This window comes from Antechinus flavipes, chromosome 3 (genome assembly GCF_016432865.1).
Source record: "Antechinus flavipes isolate AdamAnt ecotype Samford, QLD, Australia chromosome 3, AdamAnt_v2, whole genome shotgun sequence".
Taxonomy (NCBI): domain Eukaryota; kingdom Metazoa; phylum Chordata; class Mammalia; order Dasyuromorphia; family Dasyuridae; genus Antechinus; species Antechinus flavipes.
The window spans coordinates 173,996,475-174,017,806 of record NC_067400.1 but is presented as its reverse complement, the minus strand read 5'-3'; the positions used below and the strand labels follow the sequence as shown (position 1 = coordinate 174,017,806).

The following is a 21,332-nucleotide window of genomic DNA, read 5'->3' as shown; positions in this document are numbered from 1 at the left end:
GCTTAAACAGGTGCTTTTTAAGTATCAAGGTTGTATGGGGACATACTTGGTTTTAAGAAGATTAGATGTTACTGGACATCTCCTCCACAAGCATCTATCTATACTACTGGATAAAATTACCTCATGTCACCATGGGTTCTGAGTGCTTATTAGCAATGGCTGTATTTCAAGATACATTTAAATCACATGGGGAGAAACAGGAAGCCAAGAAGTTAGTAAGTGAGAACGTATCAACTGATATCTCCAATGACCTGGAGTTTCAGAGCACCATAGATCTCTTATGTGATCATCAAGAACAAGATGGACTTCCTCTATCTATAGGCTATAGGATATGCCCAATAAAAGAAGTTAGTCTGGCAGGAGTAAGTGTGAGAAAGGAACATCATCAAGAAAGTGACTTCCCTGGAAAGTGAAGTAAAAGATGAAACAGTAAAGACAATAAAGGCCTGTTCATCAACCATTCTATTGAACCAGAAGGTTTCAGGCTGCTCCTAAGTCATCTTGTATAAGACAAACTTATAATAAACCAAAAAAAAAAAAAAAAAAAAAAAAAAAAAAAAAAGAAGTACTATAAATATGTGTACATATATTTGTTAGAGTAAATATTTTACATTTATACACATATGTTCTATTTTTATTGAAGATAGAGGAAAAGAACTAAGGCAACTCAAAGATCCCTTCCAACTTTATGAAGGAATCAGTTTAAATTTTAATTAGACATTTAATTGTTTAATCAGACATTAAAAAGTCATGTCTTTAAACTGACTTTAAATGAAACATTCTAGAATGCTTTGACAAAGAAAGTTTAACCACACCTTCATTTAAAAAAAAAAAAATCAAGCTATATTTCTAGGATAAGAAATAAAAGTTTGTAAAAGTAAAATTCCTTCCCGCTCAGAAGGAGCTTGAAAAATAAGAACAGGAAGAAATCATTCTGAAGAATTTAAATCAGTGGAGCAATTTTCCCTGATCAACCAAATAAAACACCCATATCATATTTTTCTAATTCAATGTATTTAAAATTTACAGCTGAAAGAAACTAAAATCAAAGTATATTAGTGGTTGATAATATACTCAATATTCATTCAAATATTAATATATTCAATATTCAAATATTCAAGCTCTTACATTCATTGAGGAGTTAATTTGAGAAATAGTTTCATCATCTGTTGGAAATTGGTATATTTGGACTCCGTTGCTGACCAATTCACTCATCAGTTTGATCTTAAACTTCTGTAATTCAGTTTTAGATATTGTATCTGCTTTGGCAATCACAGGTATGATATTTACCTAATATTTGGTTAAAAAAAGACAAAGATTATTTTTATGTTTTTTAATATAAAAGCTTTCAAAATTAAATCTTACCATAAATGTCTATGATCATGATATAATAATCATGAGACTCTATGTTTACAGCAAATTATTTATGCATCACACAAACTACAGATGTTTACCTTGCAAATAACAGGAAAAAAAGACTTAGTACTCTTATAAAATTTATCCCACTGCTCTCATAAACTTTATTCTATTTTTATCAGTCTAGTTTAGTGTCCAGTCTTTTCTTCCTTGACTTCTACTTCAACAAGTTCAGATAACAATATACATAATTGTTGAAATTTTATGGATTATTTGAATAATTAGTCAAAACAAATTATTTGAACTTTTAATAACTTTGCTGAGAAAACAAAGCCATCTCTTAAGAATCAATGAAAATTTGCCTCTGCTCCCCTCCAATCCCACCACCAAGGCATTATCTCCCCACATGATATTCCCCCATGGCCTTTTCCAATTAGATGTTAATTTATGTATATGTTGTATATTTAACATATATAGGACTGCTTGCCACCTTGGGGGGGGGGGGTGGAGGGAGGGAGAGGAAAAAAACGAAACATAAGCGAGTGCAAGGGATAATGTTGTAAAAAATTACCCTGGCATGGATTCTGTCAATACAAAGTTATTATTAAATAAAATAAAATTAAAAAAAAAAAAGCTAAAAAAAAATGTATATGTTGTATAGAATATAGTTGTAAAGGTATATAGTTATGCTAGGCCTCCCAAGAACATTCAAACTCTAAATGTTAAAAAACTTCTGAGGCCCAAATGAATAATGAATTGGACTAGTACAATTTCAAACTCTCTGATAGGTTAGTAATGGAAAAGATCCTTTGAGAATGAAGAAACATTTTGCTTATGTCTTTCACTCATTCAACTACACAGCAATTTTGACTGTTCACTTTTAGAAGTGACAGCTTTAAGCTGTTGCGTGAAGTGTTAACATTTACTGCACAAAGCACTAAAACAGTACTTAGAGCCTACTTTTTGTTTTCCTCACTTCTCCACCATCTTCCATTGACTCGCTATGCGATTTTTGTTAACTAAGTTAATTAAGTTTAATGGAACATTATAATGTTTTTCCAGGCTTAGTCAATAAAATTACATAAATATTCAATATGACATATCACAAAGGTCAAGTCACAAGGAGCAAGAAGAAGTTTTTCTTTTTTGGGTGATGTCAGTTTTTTTTTTTTTTTAAATAAGTGAACAACTGGGGCAGGTAGGTGGTGCAGCCAATAGAATGCCAGCCCTAAAAACAGGAGGACCCAAGTTTAAATCTGATCTTAGACATTGATACCAACTGTGTGTCACCCCAAATGCCTTGCCAAAAAAAGAAAAAGAAAAAAAAAGTGTGTGATCAAGTAGGGCTTTAAAGTCTTCTGATACTATTTTTTACTTTATTAAGATAGTTATCTTAGTCACTTTTTAAATTAATTTATCTATAATAGCTTAATTGCTAAAAGTACATTTAGATAATTTTAAAAATAGTATAGGAGGGTAAGTATTGGACACAAACAAAAAGAAAATTTCAAAACAAAGATTTTTTTAAAGGACATTTAATACTGAATAAAATTGTTGGAAAATTTATTTTTTCATCTATACTATTGGTTTCACAGTATCAAATGTGAATACAAAATCTACAAAATGAAATGCTAAATTATACCTTTTTTTTTGGCTGAGGCAATTGGGGTTAAGTGACTTGCCCAGGGTCACACAGCTAGAAAGTGGTAAGTGTCTGAGGCTAGATTTGAACTCAGTCCTCCTGACTTCAGGGTTGATGTTCTATCCGTGCGTCATGTAGCTGCCCCCCTAAATTATACTTTAAAAAAAATCTGACATCTCATCAAAAATTGGGACAGAAAATCATCAAGAATGATTAAAACTGAAAAGGCCTAAATGAGAAAAACTAGGGAAAATCTATAAATTGGAGGATGTTAGTACTAAGTTGCTTAAAGAACAACTAGCCCAGAAAAGACTTTCCATTAAGCTTCTTATTATGTGAGCAAATCAATTTAACTATGATCGATATGCTTACTTAATTATCTAATTAGTAATCTAGTCATAATTAGCAAATTGATTTCTGGTACCATTCTGCTTTTACTATTGTAAAAGAAATATTTTATATTTAATCTAGGTATTCCTCTTCAATTTTTGACAGTATTTTCCAAGTGATGTTTGGTATTTGCTATTTGTTCTTTATTCAGTTTACTACTAATCTACAGTGACTGCTGACTCTGCAAGATGGCTCAGTCATTTCTTACACCTTCCTCTTCTTCCTTCATTAACATAAAGCAGCTTAATGTTTCCTAGTAGTAATGTTTATATGTATATATGTTATACAACTCTTAATTGGGTGTGACATCTTTACTACTAAAGGGAGCAATGAGTAAGTTTTACTGAGATTCTGCTAAAACCATTAAAATATCACAAATATGGAATCTTTTTTTTTTTTTGTCACATCAATAAGTATGATGTTGTTAACAATCAACAGCCAAAGCATTTCTGCACGTTAATGAAATCTTAGAATCAAAGTTTACAACTTTTATTTTTTTTTAATTAAATTTTGTTATTTACAAAATATATGCATGGGTAATTTTTCAACATTGACGCTTGCCAAAACCTTTTGTTCCAAATTTTCCCCTCTTGGCTCCCTATCCCTCCTCCCCGAGATGGCAGGTAGTCCAATCTATATTAAATTCAATATATGTATACCATAGTTATACAGTTATCTTGCTGCACAAGAAAAATCGGATCAAGAAGAAAAAAAAAAAAACAGAAAAAACAAAATGCAAGCGAACAATAACAGAAAGTAAAAATACTACATTGTGGTCCACACTCAGTTCCCACAGTCCTCTCTCTGGGTGTAGATGGCTCTCTTCATCACTGAAGAACTGGAACTGGTTTGAATCATCTAGTTGTACAACTCTTATTTCAAAATTAGATTAATTTACATTACAACCACCCCTGCTTTCAGCATTCTCCTTCTCCCAGGAGCCATGATCATTACACATACTGAAACCTTCCTCTTCATATCATCACCAACATCAAGAAATATCACTTAAAAGCTCACTTAATGAATTTCCTCCTCTATCTCTTACTTAATAATGCCAAGAGGTGAATCTAGAGGCTTACAATAAGCACAATGCAATTAATTCATATTTCTTTCCATTCATAGGTGATTGAATCAATTGAAAGTAAAATCAATTAAAAAACAGACTTAACTTGGTAAAGGAATGTTTCTTGTCTATATCTCTCTTTATCAACCATTGAAAGTTAAACATTTATGAGTCTCTGGATAAGCCAACAAAGATAGCTAGGTTTTAGTAGAAAGAAGGCTGAATTTGGAGAAAGCAGAACTGGGTTTAGTTCCTGGCTGTACTCTTGTGTTTTGTTTTACCATAGAAAAATCACTTAAACTTCAGTTTCCTCATCTATAAAATGAGGAGACTATATTGTATGACTATAAGACCCTTCCTATCCCAAATTTATAATCCTTTGAGGTACGACCTATTCTACCTACCTCTCAGGTATATACCTGAAATAAGAAGGCATATAAAATGTTTTCTAAATCATAAAGCCTATTATGTCATTAATTATTGAAAGATATCAATATTTTCAAATATTGTAAAAGATATCCTAATATATTAATTAGGGGATATTAAGATATCAAAAATATTACAAATAATATTCCAATTATTGAATGAAAAATATGGAAAAATATACACTTACAAATGAGAATGATTTAGACATAATATATACATGCATTTGTTAGCAATGTATAAGATTGACTCCCACATTTTAAAAATAGGAAATGAGTAAAGTTGACTGCTTCCTAAATCATACCTTACTATCAAGGCTCTTCATGGTTAATAAATCAAGTGTCTTAAGGGAATGTCCCGTAGGTGAAATAAAATAAAGGCAGGCATGGATGCGAGAATCATGGTAGTTAAAGAGAGACCTTTTTATCTTCAGTTCTTCTTGGAGATAAGCCTCAAATTGAGCATCTATGTAATCAACTATTGGTTGATAGCTGGAAAAAAATAATAATATAATTATTCAAGTATTTTATACCATATATTCACATTCTAATAAGATATTTCAGTTTTGCTACAGCAAAAATGTATGCTAAATCAATAATTTTTGAAACAATTTTCTTCATATGCAGGATTAATGCAACTGATCCATTGGAAAGCAAATACTTTGAACCACTTCCAAAGGTGGTTATAGATGATCTTTATTCATATGTTCAGTAAGTCCTCATTGAGATGAAGGTTCATGTTTGCCAGATCACTGGCTCAAAGTGACTAAAGTAGTTGGCATATCACTGATGTACTTGAAGAATGGCTGCTCACAAGTGAAAATGTATTCACAAAACAAGAGTATTTTCTCTCCTTTTAAAAGCACATGCTTAAAAAAAAAAAGTATGCTTGAGGATATTGATACTTAATTTGCAATTTGAAGTTTTATACATGGAAAACATGTATTAGATGTTATCTATTCTTGTCTTCTTTCCTTTATACTATTCTTCCAAAGATGAAATTAACATGTTAAACAAAAACAACAAAAATTAATTTAAAGCAGCAAAAACCATTTCCATTGTAAATTTAAATACCTATCATCAGAGAACTTTTTGGTTAATCATTGATCTGCTCCCTGAGCAGTGAATTACTCATTTGCAAATATAAAACTATTAAAAATAAGTTAATGATTCATTTGAAAAGAAATTAAAACAATTCTAATCAACTCATTATGTATGACACTCATTCAAAATAACAGAACTACATAAAAGTGGAGCACAGTAGAAACAGATACACACACTCACACACAAATTAAAAAAAAAAAGACAAAGAAATGAAAAGACAATTCACTTTAAAAATTTTTTACTTACATAAAGATATAAAATAGGAACTCTTGTTCTAAATGTCCCTGGTAAAATTTTTATAAAATTTAACTTCCTTAAAAACTGTAAATATAATTTTTTAAAATAATTATTACATGAAAAAAGATATCCTTATGCCTACTCTTGGGACTTATTCCACAATAGAATCCTATTTATTAAAAAAAAAAAAAAAAAAAAAAAGAATCCTATTTATTTAGGGGATTCTGAATTGTTTTTAAATTTTTTTCAGAGAACTCCATATTGCTGGGAAGAAGTAAAACTAAAAAGTTAGGTTCTTCATTTGATTCTAATGTTTAGTATTTGTCTCTATCTTCCACAAAGTCCACATAAATTATTTAACACAAGATAAAATAATTAGAAAATTATTAAAATCTTATATGTAGTAACTTGTCTCAAAATGTTTTTTAAAAAATTTTTTACTCTAAAATCAATTTTCAAATTAAGAGGAAGAGTCACTTTTTCTTCATTCAAACATTTTATTAAGCATCTTCTAAAGTTCAGGGTTGGAGAAGACTCATCTTCCCGAGTTCAAATATGGCCCTAGATATTTACTAGTTATGTGACCCTCAGTAAATCACATAACTGTTTACTTCAGTTCTCTTATCTACATAATGATCTGGAAAAGTAAACAGTAAACCATTAATAGTATATTTGCTAAGAAAACTCCAAATGAGTCACAAAGAGTTGAAACCAATTAAAAACAACTAAAAGCTTAAGATAACTGTTCTAAAGTTCTTAAAACAGGAGAGGCTAAGAAGTGTATAAAAATAACAAGATACAAAATGTAATATGATAAAAACATAACACAGGCAAAGAATGTAACTACTATTGCCAAAAAGCATGCCATCATTCCACAAAGAGTTGTTTTAAAAGCCCAATACCTTAAATGATTAATATAATTTTAAATAAATATTATATCAACAAGGAAAAAACTAACCTCTCTTCTTTATTTATCTGGTCGCCAAATCCTACTGTATTGACAATAGTCAGTTTTAACCGAACACTGCTTTCTTGGAGCTCATATGTCTGTGCTTTAAGTCTTACATTTGGGTGAAAGTGTGAAGATTCAAGGTCATCAAAATTTGTATTAAACAATGTGTCAATCAAAGTTGATTTTCCAATTCCAGTTTCCCCTGAAATGAAAAGCAACTTCAAAAACACATCTGAGAAAACAAAAATCCAATGGTCACTTTAGGACTCCTAAACAAATGAAAGATTTAATAATAACAACTGATTAAAAAAATAGCTAATATTTATAAAGTACCAACTATGCAATACTGTGGTAAGCACATTTCATTTCAACCTCACAGCAAACCTGCAGAGTAGAATCTATGATGATCTCTATTACAGCACCCTCCACAGCCCATCAGATTCCCTCTATCAAAAATGAACAAAACGGGCATCATTATCAGATTTCTGGAAAAGTAGTAAAATGCTTAAAGAAATTAGAAAACAAGTATTATATTTCAATAATTCAATAATTTTGATTAATTTTGAAATGTTAGGCCACTGTCTCAAATAGGAATTGTTAGTATAAAACTATGATTTAAAAAGTGGTTTAAAACAGTTTTGAGTATGAGGACCTCCTTATAAAGCCAAAAAAAATTTAACAAAGTCCCACATGTGAGTGTATGTTGAATGAGGAAAATAAGTGCTGATAAAAAGCTACTATCATTTTTCAATAAAAGTTTTTGTTCATTATTATTCTACATCTACATACATTCTAAAAGTATTTATTCTGTCATTTGTTTGATGAGTTATAAATACATTTTGTTGAAACTAAATAAAGCTCAAAATGACTATGTGCATTGAAGGACAATTCCTCTGCTTCCTAGGTGTCTCACAATATACAGATTAGGAACTACTGGAATAAATGTTAAATTGACCTTTGTGATTTTTTTAAAAAGACTAATTGTATTGCATGTTTTGGGAATTTTAGTAAATGTCAAGGGGAACACTTACCCACGCAAAGAATGTTGAAGCAAAACCCTTGTTGAATGGATCTGTTGACTAACTGATCAGGTAAACTTTCAAAACCAACATGGCCAGTAATATTTAAACAACGAGGAGTATCATCCTAAGAAGAAGAAACTTTTAATTAATATGGATCATCATTTTTTAAAGAATTCATATTATTATTATTAATGGGAAAAAAAATGAGTTTCCTACTTTACCTTGTTCTTGTACACTATAAGCTAGTTACTTAACTCCTTCTGAACCTTACCTTGTTAATTTGTAAAATGAGGCCTTTAGAATAGAAACTTCTTAAAACTTTTTCCCACTCATGACCCAAGGGTGTGTGTGTGTGAAAATAGGTATATAAATCAAAAATTTACTTATGATAAATCATAATTTCACAACTTCCACATTCAGTTACGCAATCCAATATAGGGCATGTTTGGGACAAAAAGACCTACCCAATTTGACTACTACAGAGATCAGTCATAGAAAGCAGAATTATTTATTGGAATCTCGAGAAGCGGACCCCATCCTGGTTTGCGAGCCAAATTTCACAGCAGCATAGGGCCAGAGCCTTGAAAATACTTACAGCTTTTATACATTTCAGACAAAGAACAAATCCCATCCTCTACATGTGATTAGTCACATAAGTCTACTATTCCCCTAGTTGGTCAGTGGAATGTAGTAGACAGGGTGATGTACAGCTTCTTCAGCCACTCCCTTCATTGGACAATGGAATGCAGTCTAGGCCTTATCTAAAATCATGTGACTCTGGAGAAGCCGAAACTGAGGCCTATAGACTTGATTTATTTTAGTTAACAGTCTCTAATCAATATGTGCTTAATCTGTAAATTCTTCACCTTTTCCCACACAGGCATGACCCACAGTTCAAGAAGTTTTGGAATAGAATGACCTCTGAAGTCTCATTCCCACTCTAAATCCCATCCTATCTTAGATGTATGTAATTCATTTGAAATCTCATTTTAAAAAGACAATACCAAAAGAGCCAACTTCCCAAATATTCCTTTTTTCAAAGATACTTTGTAGACTTTGATTTTTAAGTAATACAATAAAATCTTGTACTAATTGAGAATGAACTAAATTCCTTAGAAAGTGAATCTAACTTGGATTTTATTCAAGAAAATTTTGTTTCTAAACTATCAAAAAGAGTTTTGTCACAGAATGTTGATCTTATCCTTAAAGGGCTGAAGTGGTATAATGTTCATTAATAACCTCCAGATATATAATACTCTTTACAATTATTACATATACTAGACAGGGGTTATATATATATATGCCTAGGAAAGGGATATGAGCTAAATCTTAACAATCTGACAATACAAAATCAGTAGAACATCAATCTGAACCAAGAAAAGGTTCAATAAATGCTATTCATTAGATCTGTGTTTGCTTATGCCAAAGAGCTTCAATTAGGGGTTGTTTTATAAACAATAATAAAAACTCTGATAACAACTATTTTAAATATTCACTGTAGCTAATGTTAATAATAGTAAATTCTCAAAATAGATTGGTGACCAAAATAATAAGTCTAAAAACTGGAAAACTATAGCAAAGAAAACATTATATAACTCAGAAAATGTATATAAAGCATAGTTCAAAGACTCTTTGCTCACTGAAATAAGGAAAAATAAGCTAAGTTAATATAAATTCTGAAACAAAAAAAAAAAAATGTCATTGACATAAAGTAGAAAATTAGAGAAAAGAACCAGTTTTGGACAAAAGGTGATCTTAGTATTATTAAGTTTCATTTTGAAATATCAAAAAGGTGAGATAGAATTAGAATGTAGGGGAAAGGGAAAGATCTATATTTGGTATTATTTAGAGGTCCTGATTTAATTAAGTCTTGAATCCACAAAGGAAATGTAAAAGAGTTAATTCAGAGATGTAGAAAAAGGACAATGAGATACAGATACACACATATGTATTATATATGCATAGTGCCACTGAGATCAAGGAAAGATAAGTATAAAGAAAGGATAGATAATTCCAAAGAATTAAAAAACCAGTAAAGCAATGTAAGAAGCCATTGCAACAGTATTGAGGCCAGATGTCTAGAAATTGAATAAATAAAACGTAAACCATTCATCTCAAACATTTATTAATCAACTATTGTGTACAAAATACTGTACTAAGCTGTTGGGGGGAGAGGGGGAGAAAAATTTGAAACACAAAATTTTACAAAGGTGAATGCTGAAAACTACCTTTGCAGTTTTGCAAGTCAATGTTGGAAAAATTACTCATTCATATGCTTTGTCAATAAAAAACTTTAATAAAAAAAAAAAAAAAAGAAAACTACCTTTGCATATATTTGGAAAAATAAAATAAAGCAATAATCACTAAAAATCCACACAACCAAAATTAGAAGGAAAAGTAGAAAACTGGGGAAAATATTTATAGCAAGTTTCTCTGATAAAGGCTTCATTTTTCATATATGTAGAGAATGGAGTCAAGTCATCCCCAGTTGATAAATATACAAAAGATATGATCAGACAATTTTCAGAAAAAGAAATCAAAGATATTCATAGTAAGTTTTTTAAAAATACTCTCCATCTATACTAATTAGAAAAACAGAAATTAAAACAACTCTGAGGTACCTCATTGCACTTAATAGACTGGCTAATATGACAGAAAAGGAAAATGATATATGTTGGAGAGGGCATGGGAAAACTGGAATATTAATGTAATTGGTAGAATTGTAAACTGATCCAACTGTTCTGGAGAGCAATTTGGAATTAAGTCCAAAGGGCTATAAAACTGCACATATCTTTTGACCTATTAATATCACTACTAGGTCTGAATCCAAAAGAGATCTTTTTAAAAGAGAAAAAAAGAAATTATTTCTACAAAAATATCTATAACAGTTCTTTTTTTTATTATAACTAAGTATTGAAAATTGAGAGGATGCCCATCAACAGGAGAATGGCTGTTCTGATTGTAAAGAAATCTTACAATGCTATACAAGAAATGCCAAACAGGATGGTTTCAGGAAAACCTGGAAAGACAACATAAACTAATAAAGTGAAGTGAGCAGAACCAGAAGAATATTGTACACAGTAACAACAAAAATGTACAATAAAAAACTGTAAATGATTCAGCTATTTTCAGCAATACAAAATCTAAAATAATCCCAAAGAACACATGATGGAAAACGTTAGACACTTCTCTCCCTCTTTCTTATTCTGTTTCACAAAATGGTTAATGAAAAAATGTTTTACATGATTGCTAATATATAATCTATAATAGATTGCTTACTATCTCAGAGAGGGGTAGAATTTAGAACTCAAAAGTTTAAAAAAAAGGAATGTTTATATTTGATTTTCATGTAATTGGGGAAGAAAATAAATTATTAAAAAAACTAGTTGCAATAACTATGCCATTGAAAAGACAGCTTTAATATTATTAATTAGCCTTCCCCCTTTTAAATCCAAATTAACAACATGTTAAACTCATTAGATAACAAAATAGAGCTGAAAACCACCCTTTCTTTGTCATCCATTCTAATCCCTTAATCAAATGAAATATCTCCAAACAGGTATCCTGTCTGTTTACAGATCTCCAGAGGAAAAAAAAAGCTAACTATCCACTTGTCACAACTTTTCCCCACAGTTGGAGAATTTCATTATTTATAAATTCTAAGTCTACATCCATCAAAATAATGCTGCTCTTTACATTTAGTGATATTGAAATCTGGTTGGGCTTTTCTTCCTCTTTTGAAGTCGTATTTTACCTGGATGAGATGGTTTTCAGATTTAAGATGTCAGAAAATCTTCACTGATTATCAAGTTCATTCTGACTTTAAGTGAATATTCATGGATAAGTTAAAGCTAAGTATAAATCTCTATTATATAAGTTACCTACCAAGTGTCTCTTGGTTAAAATCAAATCATTGCACCATATTTAAAGCATAACTCACATAAGTGCATTACTAATTAAATATATATACTCACTTCTTCTTTGCTTGATTGTGAGGTAGAACATGTTTTCATTCCCCCAAGAGACTGATAGATCTGAAAGCAGAAAATTATGAACTTCTTTAAAAATCCACAAAAATATAAAAACAAAGAAAAAACCAGTAAGTCCAAACAACCAAACAAGAAACTACTTTCTAAATAACATTATCTCAAGGAGGAGAAAATAAGAGGACAGGGTTTAAACTTGTGGTTTCATAAGAATAAAGAACTCCTGACAAAGAAACTTAGTTTATCAAGGCACATCAGGAACTCACTTATTACTTATGTCTGGGCAAAACTCTTAAGTGGGCAGAATCAGATTAAAATATAATTAAGAGGAAGATAGTAGACTAGGGTCAAAAAACTGGCTCTCCAAATTTCCTCCAAAAAAAAAAAAAAAAGATAAAACATCATTTCAACATAGAGCAGTAGAAATAAATGGGAAGAGAGGTAAACAGTATCTTCCTAAGACAACTTGAGGAGAGGCCAGGAAAAGACTGGCTAGAGTGAGTGCAAACACTTTCAGGTCTTGCAGAATCAACAAACACCAAGCCTTGGGGGGCAGTTAAGGTAGAGTCTTGGCTACAAACGCCAGAACTTTCTCTTCAGACTTAGTTTGGGAATCATAATGAGTAGGAGAAAATTGAAGGACCTTTCTCTGTATAAGGACACCAACTATATGGAACATGTGCATCCTGGACTGCAGCTGCATGGAAGAATTAGCCAGCATAAAACTGGTAAATGCACTAGCAGAGAGGTGGGAACCCTACTTCGCACTTACAGGAGAGCAGAGTTTCTTTTTTCAGCTCTAGTGAAGGGAGGAGAGCTGTAATTTGCAGCCACAGGAAACCAGGAAGCAAAAGCTTTTGCAAGACAGCATGGCTGGGGGTCTTAACTGTGGCCTAAAAGTGGAGAAGAGTTCCCAAGGCTAAGCCCCAGGACAGAGCTCAGAAAATTACAGTAAAAAGGACCTGATGATTGGGGCATCATTCTCTCACATCTTAGAAATAGAACTTGATTATATAAATAGCTACTAAGACAAAACAAACATAGAAATGAATAATCAAAGGAATAAACATACTACTATGGAGACACATACAAAAGATATCTTCTGGGTTCATATTAAGAGGAAGATAATCAAGTACCTTTTTCCAATGAAAATCACCAAATAGTCCCAAGCTTAAAAAAAGTTTTTGAAAGAATTAAAAAAAAAACCCTCTAAAAATCAAATTGTAAGAAGAAGAAGAAGAAATTGTAAAGTCAACCAAGTAGAAACCGAAAACTCAAAACTAAAGAAAATAATTCCTTGAAAATAAGAATAGGGCAAGGGGAAGCTAATGATGTTATAAGACACCAAGAGATAACAAAACAAAATCAAAAGAATGGGAAAAAATAGAAGAGAATGTAAATATATAATCAGAAAAATTGATCTAGAGAAAAGATTGAAGAGGGATGATATAAAAATAGTTGGACTACTAAAAGCTATGATGAAAAAAAAATTTTGATACAGTATTAGAAGAAATTATCAAGGAAACTATCCCTGAAGTTCCTAAACAAGAAGGTCTTTATCTTCTTCAGTGGGGAAAAAAATAAATCTACTGATCACCATCTGAATGAGACACCAGAAGGAAAATTGACAAGAATATCACAGCCAAGTTTCAAAGCTTCCAGGTTAAGGAGAAAATATTGCAAGCAATAAAGAAAAAAAAACAACAATATCCAACTTAAATACTTCCCAAGATACAATCAGGATTTCACAAGACCTTATAGTTTCTACACTAAAAACTGTAAGGTATTGGAACATTTTATTTCAAGGATCTAAAAAACTAAGGTTGCAACCAGGAATAACTCACCCAGAAAAGTTGAGTATAATCCTGACAGGGGAAGGGGGGGGAGGGGAATTTGACAGCCAAAAGACTTTCAGGTATTTCTGACAAAAACACCAAAACTCAATGGAAAATTCAATATAAAAGATCCAGAAAAAATATAAGTAAAAAATTAAAGACTAATCATAAGGGAATCATAAATGTCAAACTTTTTGCTTCTCAAATATGATGTTAACAGTATTCTTTAAACTGTTAATCATTATTAGGATAGTTTGAAAGGATGGGGCTGAATTGTGTTTGATGGGTGACTAAAAAACAAAATTGGGTATTAAAAGGGAGCAAATAGAGAAAGAAGAGAAAGAATATAAAAGTCTTCTAAATTTATAAAGAAATATGAAGATTGGAAACAGGATAAGGAAGGGATTTTTAGAAGGATGTGTACACTAAGATTTGGGGGGAAGAATAGAATAAGGGAGAATTGTCCAGGATTTAGTGGCTTCTATATTTAAAGGACTGGAGGAGGAGGGGAAAGGGCATGAAATATGACATTCCAGCAGTCAATGATTGAATCACCACCAAAAATCAACTACCCAGCAAAAATGAACATAACTTTCCTAATAAAAGATGGACAATCAACGAAATAGGGGACTTCCAAACTTTCCTGATGAAGAGAAAATGTGAATTTCAAATGCAAGACTAAAGAGAAGCAAAAGTGGGGGAGAAGCCAAGATGGCAGCAAGGACACATTTCTTTCAGACCTTCACCCATGACCCTCAAATTAAGTAGCAAATCCAGGTTCTGAATTAATTATGGACTTGCAGAATCCAGAAATATTGGAAGTGCAACAAATTACAAGCAGAAAATAATTTCAAAGTTCTCCAAAAAAGGTCTGTTCTAATCAGGCACAGAGGGAGGCAGACCAAGCACAGACACCAAGTGTAGGCAGCGCAGACCCAGGGTGGTGGGGGCTGTGCGCACAGGAGAATCTTTGGGGAGGAATGTAATCCAGTAAGTCAGCAGAGAAGTTATAAAACATCCAACACAAACACAAACGATAAATAGAGAATCCCAAAATGCCAGAATTCCACAAGACCTGGCCATGCCCTCCCAGCACCTGAAGTTAGGCAGTGGAGCCACTACCACTTGTAGAGGAAGCTTGGACAATCTCCCTTGCCCTAAAAGCAGATCTCAACTTTTTTAAAAACTCTGACCATAGATAATTTTTATGGTGAAAGAGAACAGATTTCAAACCCTGAGGAGACTAAAAGCAGATTATCTCCAGATGAAGCTCCAAAGAGTGATATAAATTGGTCCTTATCACACAAGGCTCTCCTAGAAGAAATTATAAAAGATCTTAAAAGAGAGCTGGAAGAAAAATGGGGAAAGGAAATGAACTTTACAAGAAGATTTGGAAAAGAAAACGCAGAAATTATCTGAAGAAAATTCATTACAAAATAAGACAGTGAAATGGAAGCATATAACTCCTTAAAACAATTAAGAGTTGACAAAATGGAAAAAGAAAACAATTTCTGAAAAACAGAATTTGTGAAATGGAAAAAGAAAATAACTCCTTAATGTTGGAATCTTTACAAACTTAAGCCATTAGAGTTGATAGAGACAATAATTATCTAATTTAGCATGGTTCAGTATGATTGATCTGATCTTATAAGGAGATGTTTTGGGCCAGAACCTGAAACAAGGTATTAAATAGAACTAATTGATACAATGCTTGTGTTCACATCTTTAGAGAGCTCATATAAGCAAGAAGTATTTAAGTACTCATTGGAGTTCACAAGTATGGGAGATTCACAAAGTAAGCTTGGTAACTTTGTGAATTCACACCTCCCTTAGGTGTGCTTCCAGAAGGAAGAGTCAACCTTTGGGAGATCATATCTAAAGAGCTCTTAGCTTCGGGTTAGTTAGTTACTTCGGATTAGAGAGAGTAACTTCGGAACATTGACAAGGGTCAGAGAGGAGCACTCTGGGAGGAAGCCCACAAGTCCTCTCTCCGAGGCAAGAGAGATTCATTCCATTTTCCACTTGGCTGGCTGGAGGCTGAAGAAAGCAGAGGCAGAAGCAAAGGTCAAAGCTACAAGAGCTCTCAGAACCAAGCAGAAAGATAGGCTTCTAAGAATCTAGCTATCTGGGTCCAAGGGTTCCTTGGAAAGACTTGGAAGAAGAAAATAAACGTTTGCATTTTATTAGCTGGCTGCATTTTGGGTGATTATTGCTTTCAACTGAAACTAAGACTGCCTCCAGAAAACCTCCCCGAGAAACTCACTCCCAGAGAGAACCATTATATTATTTTAAAAGAAGAAAATCACCACACCTTAAAAACAGAATTTGTGAAATGAAGAGAAAAATCCACAGAACAAAACCACTCATTTAAAAATTCAATTGAACAAAGACAAAAAACTTAAAAAAGTAAATGAAAAAAATAATTCATTAAATATCAGAACTGAACAAATGGAAATGAATGACTCAATGAGACATCAAGAATCAGTCAAGCAAAACCAAAAAACTTTTAAAAATAGAAGAAAATGTAAAATACCTATTTGGGAAAACAACTGACCTGAAAAAAAAAATCTAGGAGAAACAATTTAAGGATTATTGGACTTCCTGAAAAACATGATTAAAAAAAGAGACTAGATATTTTTCAGGAAATCATCAAAGAGACTGCTCTGATGTCATAGAATCAGAAGGTAAAATAGCCATTGAAAGAATTCACCAAACACCTTCTGAAAGAGACCCTGAAATGAAAACTCCAAGGAATATCGTGGCTAAGTTTCAGAACTATTGGACCAAGAAAATATATTGCAAGCAGCCAGAAAAAAAAAAATTCAAATACCTAGGAGCTACAATAAAGATTACCCAGGACCTAGCAGTTTCTACTTTAAAGAACCAAAGGGCCTGGAATCTGATATTCTGAAAGGCAAAGGGAACTTGGAACGCAGCCAAGAATAAACTACCCTCCTAAAATGAGCATTTCCTTTCAAGATGGACATTCATTGAAACAGATGAATTCCATTTATTTCTGATGAAAAGACCAGAGCCGATCAAAAAAATTTGATTTTCAAATATAAAACTCAAGAGAAGCATAAAAGGTAATAAGAAAAGAACTTCTGAGAACTGTTATGGGTATACAGAGATAGTGCCATGTATAATTAGATTTTACTGTTTTAATATAAAAAGAAAAAACAAATTACAGGTGTAAAGTGGATTATACCAGAAAAAAGGGAAAGTGGAGATAAAATGAGGGAAATTGTATCTCACCAAGAGGCAAAGAAAACCTTTTATAATTGAGGGAAAGGAGGGGAGGGGAATAAACATTGTGTCAATCTTAGTGTCATCAGGTTTGGCTCAAAGAGAGAATATTAGACATATTTGGTTACACAGAGAAATTTTTCTCACCTTATAGAAAGGTGGGAGAAGAAAGGGGAAAAGAGGAGTAGGCTACTAGAAGGGAAAACAGAAATAGTAGGGAAAGGTATAAGAAAGAGGCTCTAAAGAGGGAAGGCTACTTCAGGCAAGTGGTGCTCATAAGTAAAATACTGGGGACGAGGGAAAGGGGAAAAGGAAAATAAAAAGTATAATTTGGGGTAAATAAGATGATGGGAACTACAGAATTAGTAGTTTTAACTGTAAATGTGAATTGAGATAAATTCTCCCATAAAGCAGAAGTAGATAGCAGACTGGATTGAAAGCCAGAACCCCACAATATGTTGTTTACAAGAAACACAGTTATGGTAGAGTGGTACAGAATAAAAATAAAAGACTGGAGCAGAATCTATTATGCTTCAGGTGAAGTAAAAAAAAAAAAAAAAAAAAAAGCAGGGATAACCATTCTGATCTCAGATCAAGCAAAAGGAAAATTTGATCTAATTAAAAGAGATAAAGAAGGAACCTATATCTTGCTGAAGAGTACCATAGATAATGAAGCAATATCAATACTAAACATATATGCACCAAATGGTATAGCATCTAAATTCCTAAAGGAGAAGTTAAGAGAGCTGCAAAAAGAAACAAACAGCAAAATTACAATAGTGGGAGATCTCAACCTTGCTCTCTGAGAACTAGATAAATCGAACCACAAAATAAATAAGAAAGAAGTTAAGGAGGTAAATAGAATACTAGAAAAATTAGGTATGCATATTTAATATATATTTAGACTACTTGCCATCTAGAGGAGGGCATGGGGGAAAGGAGGGGAAATTAGAACACAAGGTTTTGCAAGGGCTAATGCTAAAGAATTGTCCATGCATATGTTCTGAAAAATAAAAAACTTTACTAAAATTAAAAAAAAAAAAAAGAAACAGAGAAAAGAAAAAGAAAAATTAGGCATGATAGATATTTGGAGAAAATTGAAAGGAGACAGAAAGAAGCACACTTTCTTCTCGGCAGTTCATGGAACCTATACAAAAATTGACCATATGTTAGGACATAAAGACCTCAAAATCAAATGCAGAAAGGCAGAAATAGTAGATGCATTTTTTTTTCAGATCATGATACAATAAAAATTATATTCACTAAGAAGACCAGGGGAAAATAAACCAAAAAGTAATTGGAAGCTAAATAATCTCATCCTAAAGAATGAATGGGTGAAACAGCAAATCATAAACACAATCAATAATTCCATCAAAGAGAATGACAAAAATGAGACAACATACCAAAATTTATGGGATACAGGCAAAGCAATAATAAAGGGAAATTTTATATCTCTAGATGCCTACTTGCATAAAATAGAAAAAAAAAAGATCAATTAACTGGGCTTGCAACTAAAAAGGTTAGAAAAAGAACAAACTAAAAAACCCCAATCAAATACCAAACTTGAAATTCTAAAAATAAAAGGAAAGATTAATAAAATTGAAAGTAAAAAACAAAAAACTATTGAATTAATAAAAAAATTAACAAATAGATAAACCTTGAGTTAATTTGATTAGAAAAAGGAAAGAGGGAAATCAAATTGTTAGTCTGAAAAATGAAAAGGGAGAACTATCTGTCCACCAATGAAGAGGAAATTAGAGCAGAAATTAGACATTATATTTTGCCCAATTTTATGCTAATAAATTTGGTAACCTAAGTGAAATGAAAGAATATCTACGAAAATATAGATTGCCCAGATTAACAGAAGAGGAAATAAATTACTTAAATAGTTCCATTTTAGAAAAAGAAATAGAACAAGGTATTAATCAACTCCTGAAGAAAAAAATCCCCAGCACCAGATGGATTTACATGTGAATTCTACCAAACATTTAAAGAACAATCAACTTCAATGTTATATAAATTATTTGAAAAAAGAAGGAACAAAGGATTCCTACAAATTCCCTTTATTACACAGACATGGTACTGATATCTAAACCAGGTAAGTTAAAAATAGAGAAAGAAAATTATAGACCAATTTCCCTAATGAATATTGATGCAAAAATCTTAAATAAAATATTAGCAAAGAGATTACAGAAAGTCATCCCCAGGATAATTAACCATGACCAAGTAGGATTTATACCAGGAATGCAGGGCTGGTTCAATATTAGAAAAACTATTAGCATAATTGACTATATCAATAACCAAACTAACAAAAACCATATGATTATCTCAATAGCTACAGAAAAAACATTTGATAAAATTCAATATCCATTCCTATTAAAAACACTACAGTATAACAATAAATGGACTTTTCCTTAAAATAGTAACATCTATTTAAAACCATCAGCAAGCATCATATGTAATGGAGATAAACTGGAACCATTCCCAATCACATCAGGGGTGAAACAAGGTTGCCCACCATCACCATTACATTCAATATCATATTAGAAATGCTAGCTTTGGCAATAAGAGAAGAAAAAGAGATTAAAGGAATTAGAATAGATAATTAGGAAACTAAATTATCACTCTTTGCAGATGATATGACAGTACACTTAAGAGAACCCCAGAGAATTAACTAAAAGATTATTAGAAATAATCTACAACTTTTAACAAAGTTGCAGGATACAAAATAAATCCATATAAATCATCAGCATTTTTATACATCACTAGCTAACCCCAACAGCAAGAGATACAAAGAGAAATTCTATTTAAAGTAACTGTTGATAGTATAAAATATTTGGGAATCTATCTGCCAAGGGAAAATCAGGAACTATATGAGCAAAACTACAAAACGCTTTCCACACAACTAAAACTCAGATCTAAACAACTGGAAAAATATCAAGTGCTCTTGGATAGGCTGAGCAAATATAAGATGACAATACTACTTTATTTATTTAGTGCTATACCAATCAAACTTCCGAGAAATTATTTTACTGATCTAAAAAAAAAAAAAAAAAAAAAACAAAGTTCATCTGAAAGAACAAAAGGTCAAAAATTTCAAGGGAATTAATGGAAAAAATGCAAATGAAGGTGGCCTAGCTGTACTAGATCTAAAACAATATTATAAAGCACTAGTTATCAAAACCATTTGCTATTGGCTAAGAAATAGACTAGGCTGATCAGTGGAATAGGTTAGGTTCAAAGGACAAAACAGTCAATAACTTTAATTACCTAGTGTTTCACAAATCCAAAGATCCCAGCTTTTGGGATAAGAACTCATTGTTTGACAAAATTTGCTGGGAAAATTGGAAATAAGTATGGCAGAAAATAGGCATTGACCCACACTTAACACTGTACACCAAGATAAGGTCAAAATGGGTTCATGACTTAGGCATAAAGAATGAGATTATAAATTAATTAGAAGAACATAGGATAGTTTACCTCTCAGACCTGTGGAAGAGAAAGGAATTTGTGACCAAAGAAGAACTAGAGATCATTATTGATCACAAAATAAAAAATCTTGATTATATCAAGTTAAAAAGCTTTTGTACAAACAAAACTAATGCAGACAAGATTAGAAGGGAAGCAATAAACTAGAAAAACATCTTTACAATTAAAGGTTCTGATAAAGGCCTCATTTCCAAAATATATAGAGAATTGACTCTAATTTATAAGAAATCAAGCCATTCTCCAATTGATAAATGGTCAAAGGATATAAACAGACAATTTTCAGATGAAGAAATAGAAACTATTTCTAGCCATATGAAAAGGTGTTCCAAATCATTATTGATCAGAAAAATGCAAATTAAAACCACTCTGAGATACTACTGCACACTTCTCAGATTGGCTAAGATTACAGGAAAAGATAATGCTGAATGTTGGAGGGGATGTGGAAAAACTGGGACACTAATACATTGTTGGTGGAACTGTGAACTGCTGCAACCATTCTGGAGAACTATGCTCAAAAAGTTATCAAACTGTGCGTATCCTTTGATCCAGCAATATTTCTACTGGGCTTATATCTCAAAGAGATCTTAA

The 21,332-nt window shown here is 31.8% G+C and overlaps 1 protein-coding gene across 1 annotated transcript in view; it reads right to left on the bottom strand.

The window, feature by feature from the left end:
• Positions 1 to 21,332, bottom strand: part of SEPTIN10 (septin 10) — a 62,684-nt gene that overhangs the window by 20,367 nt on the left and 20,985 nt on the right. The window contains exons 2-6 of the mRNA XM_051984271.1: positions 12,163 to 12,222; positions 8,198 to 8,312; positions 7,173 to 7,368; positions 5,179 to 5,365; positions 1,129 to 1,290 (exon numbers count right to left, since the gene is read on the bottom strand). Of these exons, the coding sequence (XP_051840231.1) occupies positions 1,129 to 1,290; positions 5,179 to 5,365; positions 7,173 to 7,368; positions 8,198 to 8,312; positions 12,163 to 12,222 (720 nt within the window). The remainder of the gene's footprint in view (positions 1 to 1,128; positions 1,291 to 5,178; positions 5,366 to 7,172; positions 7,369 to 8,197; positions 8,313 to 12,162; positions 12,223 to 21,332) is intronic.